Raw genomic sequence first — 12,429 nt, forward strand, 5'->3', positions numbered from 1 at the left:
TCACTGCTTTGCCCCTCGCCCTCCTTTGCCGATGCCGCACATCTGGGCTTAGCAGGGTCAACGAAATGCTTTGGGATGGGCGAGGGATGACCGCATCTACCCACCTATATATTTTTTCCCCCTCTGATGATTGGATTGGGCCAGGGCAATGATGATTGGCCTGGTGACAGATGGTCACCCTGCTAATCTCCCCCCCCCCTCCCAAATCCCCCCCTCCAGAGCTGGCTTTTTCCTGACTGGGCAGAGGGGAGATCAGACCAGGCCTAAACCCTCCAAATCAGCATCTCCCCAGGAGCTCTTCCGGGCAAAGCTCTGCTGCTGCTGGCTGGCCAGGAATTCAGAAGGCAGCTTTGGGACTGGCTGATCGCCTGCCTGTTGATGCAATCCATCAGCATCTCTCCCCCACCCCACCCCTCAAGCACTTAAATAGATTGAACAACTCTGGGACAGGTAGAAATTCAACCGGTTAAGCTTTTCCAATATAGGGAAGAGAGAGGGAAGAGGGAAAGATTCACCAGTTGAAATTCTGCTTGTCCAGCCTGCATTGAACTTGGGGTTGCTTGCTTAAATTAATGGGGGCCTTTCTCCCCAGCGGCGCACATTTTCCTCCTCTCCTCTATTTTACCCTCACGACAACCCTGTGAGGTAGATCCGGGGGGGGGGTTGCCGTGTTGGTCTGAAGCAGCAGAACAAAGCTCAGATCCAGCGGCACCTTTAAGACCAGCAGGGTGTTTTTTGTAGCAGGAACTTCTTTGCCTGTGAGGCCACACACCCCTAATGGAGCCAATCCACCTGGAGCTTACAGGGCCTACTGTGAACCCTTAGAGGACTGGCTACATCGGGTATGTGGCTTCATATGCAAAGAAGTTCCTGCTACAAAAAATGCCCTGACGGCCAGCAAAGTTTTGTGTGCCTGCACCTCAAGGCTTGTACCTTGAGTAAAACTTTGCTGGTTTTAAAGCCGCCACTGGACTCAAATTTTGCTCTCCTGTAAGGTAGGTGAGGCTAAGAGAGTGTAACTGGCTCTGGGTCACCCAGCGAGCTTCGATGGCATGCGTGGGGATTCGAACCTGGGTCTCCTAGATACTAGTCCAGCGCACTTGACCTCTAAAGCACACTGGTTCTCGTCTTTCGGCTGTTTCTTCGGCCTATCTAGAATTCTTGGGATTTATTATTATTATTAATAATAATAATAGTTTATTTATATTCCACTCATTCCCCCGTGGGGGCTCAGGGCGGAGCACAACATAAATAAAATCACATTAAAATCATATATTAATAAAAGCAATTATTATGGTTGATTTTCCTTTTTGTTTCCGGCACAGCCTCCCTTTGTGTCGCCGGCTGCCAACGGGCCATGAGGCTTCCTCCGTGCCTCCCTCCCGGACGATGGCCTGCCCTTTGCAACCTCCGGCTGGCCGCCTGGTTCCTGTTTCACAGATAATTAGGCCTCCCTGATTGCCAGGATCCTTTTCCCTTTGTGTGCAACCGGAGCATGGCTCTCCGAGGTGATTAATGGTCTCTTCTGCTCTGGGGTTGGGATGGGACAGAGGGGTGAGGACGGGCGCTGTCAGCTGGCCTCCAGCCGCTCCCGGGATCACCTGCTGCCAGGCTGAACAAAGGCGCCCGCCGTGCCCACGAGGCTGGGAATTAAAGTTTCATACAGCCCCGGGCATGACCCGGTCGTGGCATGAAAGCTCAGCTCTTGAAGGCAAGTGTCACCAATACCCATCAGCTTGTTTCTTGACAGCGTGACCCAGGCCTCGCACCCATCGCTCCCGGTCAGCCACCCTCCTCCATCCTAGCAGGCAGCGGAGAACTCTGTGCTGCGCCTGCAGTCCCAAGGCTGTGAAGCAGTCCAACACTTCCCTCTTTGCAGGAGCCCCTCTCTTCAGGTTGCCAGCCTCCAGGTGGGACCTGGAGATCTCCCATTTTTTCCAACTGATCTCCAAACTACAGAGACCAGTTCTCTGGAGAAAATGGCTACTTGGGAAGGTGAAAATACCAAAATAAACCAACACACTGTTAGCTGTAATCAGGTCCGGCTCACCCACTAGGCAGACTAGGCAATTGCCTAGGGTGCCGGCAGGGTGGGGGCACCAAATTCGCCCCCCCCCCCGGCAAACGCCTAGTTTGCTCCCCCACGCCACCTATTCCCTCCCTTCCCCACCCCAGGTCTATTTCAATGTCCTGAAGGGCGATCAAGCACTGCTCCCGGCTGTATAAAGGCGTCCCACTCCCGGTCGATCAGCTGATCGGCGGGTCAAACCACGCTGCACACTCACCCAGCACCCAGGCAGGCCAGCAGCAGCTCGAACAAACCGCGTCCCAAAAGGGCACCGTGGCTGCTCCCTTCTCCCCACTTCCTTCCCATCCATTCATTCCCTGACTGCTGTCGTTCTTGTTATAAATTCACACTCATCAGTTCACAAATGGAATCCATCAAGTCCATAAGAAGTCCTGTATGTAGTCCACACGAGGATTTTAGCTAATCCCTCATTCCGATGACCTCTTCCTCAGTGAACTATACAAGTAATAGACCATGTTTTACTCTATGCGCTATGTAAAGCCACAAGGAATTTTGCAGAAACCAAATATAATGCATCTTACCCCCAGATAATGATGGCATGTACTTGGGATGATGGATAGGAGGAGGAGGATGGATTTATACCTTGCCCTTCACTCAGAGTCTCAAAGCAGCTTACAATCTCCTTCTCTTCCTCTCCCTGCAACAGACACCCTGTGAGGCAGGTGGGGCTGAGAGAGCTCAGAGAGAACTGTGTCTGACCCAAGGTCCCCCAGCTGGCTGCATGTGGAGGAGTGGGTAATCAATACCCAGTTCTCCCAGATTAGAGTCCACCACTCTTAACCACAACACCCGCTGAGGTTCCTCTCCAAACTCCGCCCTCCCCAGACTCCACCCCCCAAACCTCCAGGTATTTTCCATCCTGGAGCTGGCAACCCCAGTTCATAATCAAGGCATCTCTGAAGCTCTTTGGGGGCTCAGGGAATTCACTCTCACCTCCACACTGCAGACCTCTTGTGATCACCCTTCAGAGGGTGACTGTATCCTTGGTTGGATGCAAGGAACTGTGAGCGGGAGGAAAGCTGTCACTGCTGGCCAATGGGCAACGCTGGAAGCTGCCCCCAGCCCTGTGCTTGTGGGGAGGGACTACCTACACCTCCTCCCCACTCAAAGGAGGGGGGAAAGTGGGTGGACAGGAGGAAGAGGAGGAGATTGGATTTATACCCCATAACCCGCCTTCCACTCAGAGTCTCAGAGCGGCTTCCCTTCCTCTCCTCGCAACAGATACCCTGTGAGGCAGGTAGGGCTGAGAGAGCTCTGAGAGAACATTGACTGGTCCAAGGTCACCCAGCTGGCTGCATGTGGAGGAGTGGTTCCTGCCGTTGCTTGCACTTGCCCCCCTCCCGGAGCTCAGGCTGCTGGCTGTCGAAGGCAGTGGCGGCTCTGCTCATCTTGCAAGGGGGAGGCTACTCCTAGCTTGGCCCTGGCGGGGGCTGGGCCTTTGTCAGGGCCCCCGAATCACCAAGACTCCCCTAGCTGCTGTCGCTCTTGTTCAAAACCCTGCACAAATCCTTGTTTTAACGCAGGCTTTTAATGAAGCACCTTTTAAAAAAAAGATCTTTTAGCCATCTTATGGTCTACCCCTGGTCTGAGCTCTGGTTTATGGATCTTTTGGGGGTGCTCTGTGCTTCCTTTATGGCATTTTTATATCTCTGGTTTGTTCTTAATGGCTTGCTTCACTTTATGTTGGTAATGTGTGGTGCTTTTTACGGTGGTACATATTGTATTTACCTGCATGCCAGCTGGGAGCAGGACTTTGGAGAAGTGGCATCAGTATTTCCTGAATGAATGAATGAATGAATGAATGAATGAATGAATATTGGAAGTGGGGTTCAGTGGCAGTTCTTGTGCTTCTTTTTGGACCAGAAGTTGTGTGCAAGACACACACTTGCATGGGAACCAGAAAAAACACCACGTGAGGATCTACAACAAAATGCCCCAGAGCATTAAAGCTTGCAAACGATGTCTGCAAACAGGTGTGGTCTCAGCGATTCAGAGGCCCAAGGCAAAAGTCCATGATGGTGCCCCAGAATCACTGGCATCCCCACCAGCCCTGCCTCCTGCTGGGGCTAGGGTTGCCAAGTCCAATTCCAGAAATATCTGGGGACTTTGGGGGTGGAGCCAGGAGACATTGGGGTGGACCTAGGAGCAAGGGTGTGACAAGCATAATTGAACTCCAAAGAGAGTTTTGGCCATCAGATTTCAAAGGACTGCACACCTTTTAAATGCCTTCCGTCCATTGGAAATAATTATTAACTTGCTGACCAGATGGAGGCAGCAGCGTTCCAATTTTGTGCATAAATTTGTGAAAGATTTGAATATTTTCTACACATATACTGCAAGTTTTGTAAGACGCTCCCTAGAGGAAGGACCTGGCTGTCCAATATGGGCTTTACTCTGCTAGCGGTCCGTTGGAGCTCTTTTTGGACTTATTTATGATCTAGACTACTTGCACACTGTTGTATATATGTGCATAAATATGCACATGTAGTATGTAAAATGATGAGGCTGCTGAAAAGCACTTTTTTCTTTGTATGAATTACATTTTATAACAATATTTTTCACAGAGTGGTTGCAACTGAATTCCTTTGTGTATCTTCACCCCACCTGGGGACTGGCAACCCTAGCTGGGGCTAAGCACAGGATCACAGCAAGAGGAATCAAAAGTGTTGAAAGTATCAGTCTGGGGGACCTGGAGGATATTCAGAGAGGCAGCCGAATAAAGCCTGCCTCTGTCCCCCCTGACTGCTGGTATTCCAAAAAGGTCCCCCATCCAAGTACTTGCCAGAGTTGACCCTGCTTAGTTTCCGGGATCTGATGAGATTGGGCTTGCCTGGGCTATCCAGGTCAGGGACAAATTATCCATTTATAGGTAAGGTAAATTTTGATTGCCTGTGGCTAAAGGCCGTTACAAAATTGATCTAAATAAAACCTTGGGGGGTGGGGCTGTCAAACTGCAGCTGGCTTATGGAGACCCTGCGGAGTTTCCAAGGCAAGAGACATGGAGGGGTGGTTTGCCCTTGCCTGCTTTTGCGCAGCAACCCTGGACTTTCTTCCCAAAAACTGACCAGGGCTGGCCCTGCTTAGCTTCCTAGATAAGAAGAGACTGGGCTAGCCTGGGCTATCCAGGTCAAAGACAGATTCTAAAAGGTGGATAAAAGGATAAAAACAATAATCAATAAAAGATGCCAGCCAACAAATGAACTTTTATATTGCTTTAATCACAGGCCTTGTTTCTTGCCTAGGCTTTAGGCTGATTATGAAACTAGAAGACAATGCAATAAAAGCAGTATAAAGCATATTACAAGCAATGCAAAAAAGAGGATCACCAGCCCGAGAAGGCAATGTAGTAAAAAGAAAATCATGCATACGATAATAAGAGTGTGACAAACTACAACCATATTCCCTTTGTAAAAGCACCCACCGGAAACAATACCAAGATTAAAGGTTAACAAGCTTTTATGCTCCTGAAAAAGTGTCCTCTACCTAGTCCATGAACATTTATGCTGGAATGAAATTGTCTTTAGTATTTAAGGTGCGGCAGCTGTCCTGTTTATTCTTCTGATGTGGTTGAATCAGCGCATTGTGGATTTAGGGGGCCACAGCACCCTCTGCTGCTTATGATGAAAACTGCCACAACACAGTCTTAGAACAAAATAGGAGTCAATTGCACCTTTAAGACCGACTTAGTTTTATTCAGAACGTAAGCTTTCATGTGCATGCACACTTCTTCAGACGAGGAATGAGGTACAGTAAGCAGAGCCTTAAGGAGAACCTCATTCCTCGTCTGAAGAAGTGTGCATGCACATGAAAGCTTACGTTCTGAATAAAACTAAGTTGGTCTTAAAGGTGCAATTGACTCCTATTTTGTTCTACTACTTCAGACCAACACGGCTGCCTATTTGGATCTAACAAGACAGTCTTGTATGGGGAGGGGGGTCCCCAACCTCAGCCTGTGGGCACCTTTCGAATTCTCACACAGGATGGCGGGCTCAGCCATAAAATGGCTGCCACAGGAGGTGGAGCTGCACCCAGAGGAAGCCAAAATGCAGGGAAGAAGATGGCTAATATTTTAAAACATATACTGGGGGGGCGGGGGAGAAGAAGTGGAGGAGGAGGAGGAGGGGAAAGATTGGATATTATACCTCAAAAAGTGCACCTCGACTGCGGGTGACATGATAGAGGTTTACAAGATTATGCATGGGATGGAGAAAGTAGAGAAAGAAGTACTTTTCTCCTTTTCTCACAATACAAGAACTCCTGGGCATTCAATGAAATTGCTGAGCAGTCAGGTTAAAACGGATAAAAGGAAGTACTCCCCAAAGGGTGATTAACATGTGGAATTCACTGCCACAGGAGGTGGCGGCGGCCACAAGCATAACCAGCTTTAAGAGGGGACCATCTCCTGAGGTCAGTGGAGCTCAGAGAGCTCTTTTGCGAACTGCTCTTGAGAGTGACAGATCCAAGGTCACACCAGCAGCTGCGTGTAGAGGAGTGGGGAATCAAACCCAGTTCTCCCGGATTAGAGTTCACACTCCTAACCACTATACCAGGTGGAACAAGAGGAGTGAGTGAGAGAGAATAAACAACAGGACTGTGCTGGCAGCTGCAACTGAAACAAATGTAATTTTAATCAGCACAACCAATCTGTTCTCTGGTGACCAACTGGAAGTCCACCTGACTCCACCACTTTGTAAAAACGTTTGGTGGGCACCAGGAAAGGTTCCAGTGCACTCCATGGCACTCATGGGCACAGCATTGGGGACTGCTGTTGTGTGATGTCCCACAATTCTCATAAATATGAACCTCTAGCAATGCTACATTTTCCCTCCATGGATGAGTGCATGTAGAACACTGGGGATGTTTGGCCAGGAGAGGAGGCGGCTGAGAGGTGATGTGATCACAATCTTCAAGTACTTGAAGGGCTGTCATATAGAGGATGGTGTGGGATTGTTTTCTGTGGCCCCAAAAGGTAGGACCAGAACCAACGGGTTGAAATTAAATCAGAAGAGTTTCCGGCTCAACATTAGGAAGAACTTCCTGACCGTTAGAGCGATTCCTCAGTGGAACAGGCTTCCTCAGGAGGTGGTGGGCTCTCCTTCCTTGGAGGTTTTTAAACAGAGGCTGGATGGCCATCTGACAGTGATGAAGATCCTGTGAATTTGGGGTAGATATTTTTGGGTTTCCTGGGTTGGACTAGATGACCCTGGAGGTCCCTTTCAACTCTATATGATTGTATTCCCTTGCAATGGAATAGCTGAGTGGGCAAGGAGATTTTTGCTTCCTCGCTGCAATTTGTCCCTGCAAAGGCCAGATGTGTTTTGTTTTCTAGCATATTTCTCAAGTGTTTCCTTTTACATGTCTTCGTCGGTGAGAGCCTCAAAGTTAACGTTGGCAGGGCAAGATCAAGTGGAGAATCAATACTGCACAGTGGTTACTGTCTGACTGAGACCCGGGTTCAGATCTCTGCTTCCCTCTGAAGTTCACTGAGTGACCTTGGGCCTCCCTCTCTGCCCCCCTCTCTCTGGTCGACCTCACAGCATTGTCGCAAAGACAAAATGGGGGAGGGGAGAGCCAGGTGTGCTACGTTGAGCTCCTTAGGAGACGAAACAGATCGTCTTACATCAAACAGGCACACCGTTCCCTTAAAAGGCAGAGAGCAGAAGGAAAACATGGTTGTCTTTGTAAAAATAGTAGTGGAGACTGATTTCAGATAGTGCATTGGATAAAAGTTGGTGAAATCCAACCTGGGTAATATTGCCAAGTTTTTCAAGGGGAGGGGCTGGCATCCAACAGAGTGGCCCAATCTTGAAAACTTATCTTTGGAGGAGTTTTTTGTGTTTGTGTGTGTGCACACCTGGAAGTCATGTTGACCTCTGGTGACTGACCCCAACTGGGGGCCTGGAGGATATTCAGGGAGGTGGCCAAATAGAGCCTGCCCCCACCTTCCAACTGGATATTTCAAGGAGGTCTCCCATCCAAGTACTAACCACAGCCGACCCTGCTTAACTTCTTTTTTAAATAATATTTTATTAAGCTATATAACAACAAAGGTAAATAATACTCTCTTACAGAAGAAATAAATAAAAATCATATATATTACTCGTAGCTATGTGTAGTCATAGTCTTCAAAAGAGAAAAAAACATTTATACTTCTTTACCTATTGCATTTCTTTTGATATATTACTAAAATTAGCTGAATAGAGATACCATTTATTAACAATATTTGGAACGTCATCATAAACAATCAAATACCCTAAAATTGGAAACCAGATTGGTACAAAATTTGTACTTTGCGTAGGATTTGTCAAAAACTTCAAATTATCTGTAATTTTACTCATTGTATAAAGGTCCCAGACCTTTTTATGCCAAAGGGTAATTGTAGGTTTTTGTGTGTTTTTCCATAACTTGACTGTTATTACTTTTGCTGCATATATTAATATTACTATAATATTATTTACAATCGATGGTATATGACCCTGCTTAACTTCTGAGATCTGACAAGATCAGGCTTGCCTGGGCTGTGCTGGCCAGGTCCACTCTTGAAAACTTTGATTCGCCAGGGGGCAGCTTTGACCCCCCCCCCCCCACACACACAGGTGCTGAAACCAGCCCCGTCAGGCTTCTCTGAAGCTACGTACAGACAATTGCCTTTTCACACACAGGCCTAGGGCACCGTACAGCAGTCATTGTCTAGTGTGTACCGATCTTTTTCCCCCTGCTCCCCTGTGGTCAAACTAGTCCCTCCGGTTTCTGTGGCGCTTCGAGTGATACTTGAAAAAAGCCCAAACAAGCTGTCCGCTGCATAATCTCCCTCCTCCAGGGCACAAGCAAGGGGGGGGGGGGTTGTGTGCACCTGTGTGCATTTCCCTCCATGTGCGGGAGTGTTGCACGCATGCCACATACAAGCAGTTTGCAAGAAATAAACCAAGGCAGGTTTGTGCTTGTCTGATAAAGCTTTCCCGCCTTCCATCCCTGGGGGGAAAGGAGGAAAGGAAAGGTCCCCTGTGCAAGCACCAGTCGTTTCTGACTCAGGTGACGTTGCTTTGACAACATTTTCACGGCAGACTTTTTATGGGGTGGTTTGCCATTGCCTTCCCCAGTCCTATACGCTTTTCTCCCAGCAAGCTAGGTACTCAAGGCAGGTCTATAAATACGTTAAATAAACTTTCTGTCTTTTGGCAGATGGATGGGTATCAAGCCATAAGATTAATTGGCTGACAGCTAACAGCTCCGTGGATTCTTGTCAATCAATAGGCTTTAAGAATTGCAAGGGGAGTAACCATATTGGTCTGTTGCGGCAAAATATAAACAGTCTGTGGTCTATCTAAAAGATGGACAATATTCAGTTCCAAGCATCAGCTTTTGTGAGTTAAGAGTCCATTTCTTCAGCTACAGATCCGCAAAGGCTTAAGACACAGACTTTGTTTTGCTGCTTCAGACCAACCTCAGCTACAGGTCTACAAAGGCTTAAGACAGGGGTGTCGAACTGATTTGTTATGAGGGCCGGATCTGACATAAATGAGACCATGCTGGGCCAGGCCATGTGTGTATCTATTTAATATTAGGTAGCGTAGATATAAACTTTATAAAGGACATAGACAAACACAATTAAATATTTTTTCCCAAAACTTAAAAAAACGTGCTTAAAACGTTAGCACTAATTGGTCTTAAAGGTGCTTTCTTTGTATTTCTCCCATGGGATTCAGGGAATTGGGCAAAGGAAGCTGTGGCTCTTCCCTTCCCCAGGGGACTGAGGGGAGCCTCAGCCAATAGAAGGAAGAGAGGCTTGGCTCAATAGCTCTGCTGTGCAATTGAGAGAGCCTGGGAAAACAAGCTGTGCCTCCCCCCTTCTTCCCCAAGAGAGGAGCCTCAGCCAATGGAGAAAATAGAGGTTTTGCTCTGTAGCTCCTGTGCAATTGAGCAAGCCTTGCAAAGCAAGCTGTTTATGCAGAAGGAAGCAAGATATAAGGAGAAAGAAGCATATGACAGCCAGCTGCTTGGAGGCTTGATAGGAGACTTCTGGGGGTCTGATTCGACCCCCAGACCGCGTGTTTGACACCCCTGGCTTAAGACATAACCCAAATACTTTGAGTTCAGAGGCACTTTTAGGGCCAACCAAGTTGAATTCTGGGTAGAAGCTTTCACACAGGTTTCTACAGATACACACGAAAGCTTATACTCATGAAAGCTTATACTGGCAAAGTGGAGATTTGAGTCAGGGTCTGCCAGATCACAGCCCTTTGATATTCTAATCATTACACAATCCTTTCATGAATTTGCCTAATCCCCTTTAAGCACATCAGAAGAGCCCTGCTGGATCAGACCAGGGGTCCATCTAGTCCAGCATCCTGTCTCATGCAGTGGCAAACTGGTTCCTCTGGAGGGCCAACAACGGGGCATAGAGACCAAGGCCTTCCCTTGATGTTACCTGGGATCTGGAGGTTGACTACCTCTGAACATGGAGGTTCCATTTAGTCTGGACTTTTTTTTAAGCAGGAACACAGTTCCAGCTGACTTAGCACCAGAGGGTGTGGCCTAATATGCAAATGAGTTCCTGTTGAATTTTTTTCCCTCAAAAAAAGCCCTGCGTTTAGTTACTAGGGCTGCTAGCCACTGACAGACCTCTGCTCCATCCATCTATCTTTTTCCCATGTCATCTCAGCCTGCTGCCGGTGCCTCCAACTGAGAGCCAGTTTGGTCTGAGAGAACCCAGTTTAATTCCCACTCCTCTACTTGCACCTGCTGGAATGGCCTTGGGTCAGCCATAGCTCTTGTAGGAGTTGTCCTTGAAAGGGCAGCCTCTGTCAGAGCTCTCTCAGCCCCACCTACCTTACAGGGTGTCTGTTGTGGTGGTGGTGGTGGTGGGGGGAAGTAAAGGAGATTGTGACCCGTCTGAGATTCAGAGAGGAAAGCTGAGCTCTTTTGAACGTGTCAGTATGTATTCTCTATCTAGGGAGTTTATTTTGCAGCTTTTTATTTTTTATCATATATCTACTTCTTGAACTTTGCCTGTCTGAATCTGACCCTAGACAATGGTATAGATGTGCTATTATAGGGGGACAGGGGGATTTAAAGGCGTAAGCTTTTGTGAATATTTGACTGCACTTGTTGTATATCGTTGGCTTTTTAAAAGTTTAATTTAAAAAGAATGGGAAAAAATATGCCAGCTAAATAAAGAGTCCAGAAGCACCTTTTTAAAAAAAGAGGGAAAAGAAGAGGGCAGGATATAAATCTAATCTTCCTTCATGAGGCAGGGAGAACTCCTCCGCATCCCACCCGCAACCCAGTCGAAAGCTGCTTAAACTTGCCCCTGGAGATCCGTCCTCCGGGAGGGCGCGGGGGGGGGGGAGAAAGGCGAGGCGGGCGGCCCCTTTAAGGGGCGGGCGAGGCGTCGCCCAGCCGGGCTGCACCAGCCGCTCCCACATGACACGCTGACATCAGCCGCATCCGAGGACCCGCCGCTGGGACCCCTCCCCTCCCCTGCCCGCCTTCCCCGTCGCCGCCTCGCAGCCATGTCCGCCGGTCAAGCCTACAACGAGGAGAAAGGCGGCTCGTCCAGCCTGGGGGAGCCTGAATATGGGCACGATCCGGCCAGCGGGGGCATCTTCTCCTCGGATTACAAAAGGTGGGGATTGCACGGGGCGGCGCCGTTTTGCACGACCCCCTATTTGAGGAAAAAGCAACCGAGGGAAGGGAGATTGGATTGCCTCGGGTTGCAAACGCCTCGCATCTGGCCCTGGTTCGTTCTCGCCTCTTGCCGCGGGGGGGGGGGGGCAGCCGGGGGGGGCGGGAGAGCGTTGCTCGGGGAGGCCGTGCTTGCAATTGTGCAAGTTGCAAAAAAATAGACGCCCCCCCCCCCTCGCTAGCCGGCGCTCCTTTTCTTTTTTTCCCTTTTTTTTTGCTTTGCAGAGCTGGCCCAGATTTTGCGCTCCCTCGGCCCCACCCCCCACCCCTCTCCGGAGTGACGTGGAGGCTCCCGGGAGCCAATCGGCGCCCGGAACCCCCCCCCCCCCAACAGCACAGGTGCGAAGGCGAGAGGATCCGGGCAAACGCTGGCCAGGCCTTTAGAGATGGGGGGAAGGAATAGGACTGGAGTCAGAAAGCTCCACCTTTTCACCCCAAGCTTGTGCTCCCTTGGAGGAGAAAAATATCCTCTGCATGTGCTCAGGGGAGAGGAATGTCCTCTGTATGTGCTGGGGTGGGGGGTGTTATTTCTCCTGGTGCTAGAAGACAACATTGGGGGGCTGAACTGAAGCTCAGATTGAATCTGCTTGCTCATCCCTCCCCTCAGCATAAATATTGGGGGGTAGGCTGGTTGATGCTGTTAGGGCTCTGAACCC

General features: G+C 49.0%; 1 protein-coding gene across 2 annotated transcripts in view; it reads left to right on the forward strand.

Annotated features, from left to right (window-relative positions):
* Positions 1-11,496: 11,496 nt before the first annotated feature.
* Positions 11,497-12,429, forward strand: part of AP3B2 (adaptor related protein complex 3 subunit beta 2) — an 82,207-nt gene continuing 81,274 nt past the window's right edge. For both annotated transcript variants that reach the window (XM_060260058.1, XM_060260059.1), the window contains exon 1: positions 11,497-11,714. In XM_060260058.1, coding sequence (XP_060116041.1) covers positions 11,602-11,714 — 113 coding nt within the window. In that variant the 5' untranslated portion in view covers positions 11,497-11,601. The remainder of the gene's footprint in view (positions 11,715-12,429) is intronic.

The sequence above is a fragment of the Heteronotia binoei genome, chromosome 19, assembly GCF_032191835.1.
Source record: "Heteronotia binoei isolate CCM8104 ecotype False Entrance Well chromosome 19, APGP_CSIRO_Hbin_v1, whole genome shotgun sequence".
NCBI classification, from domain to species: domain Eukaryota; kingdom Metazoa; phylum Chordata; class Lepidosauria; order Squamata; family Gekkonidae; genus Heteronotia; species Heteronotia binoei.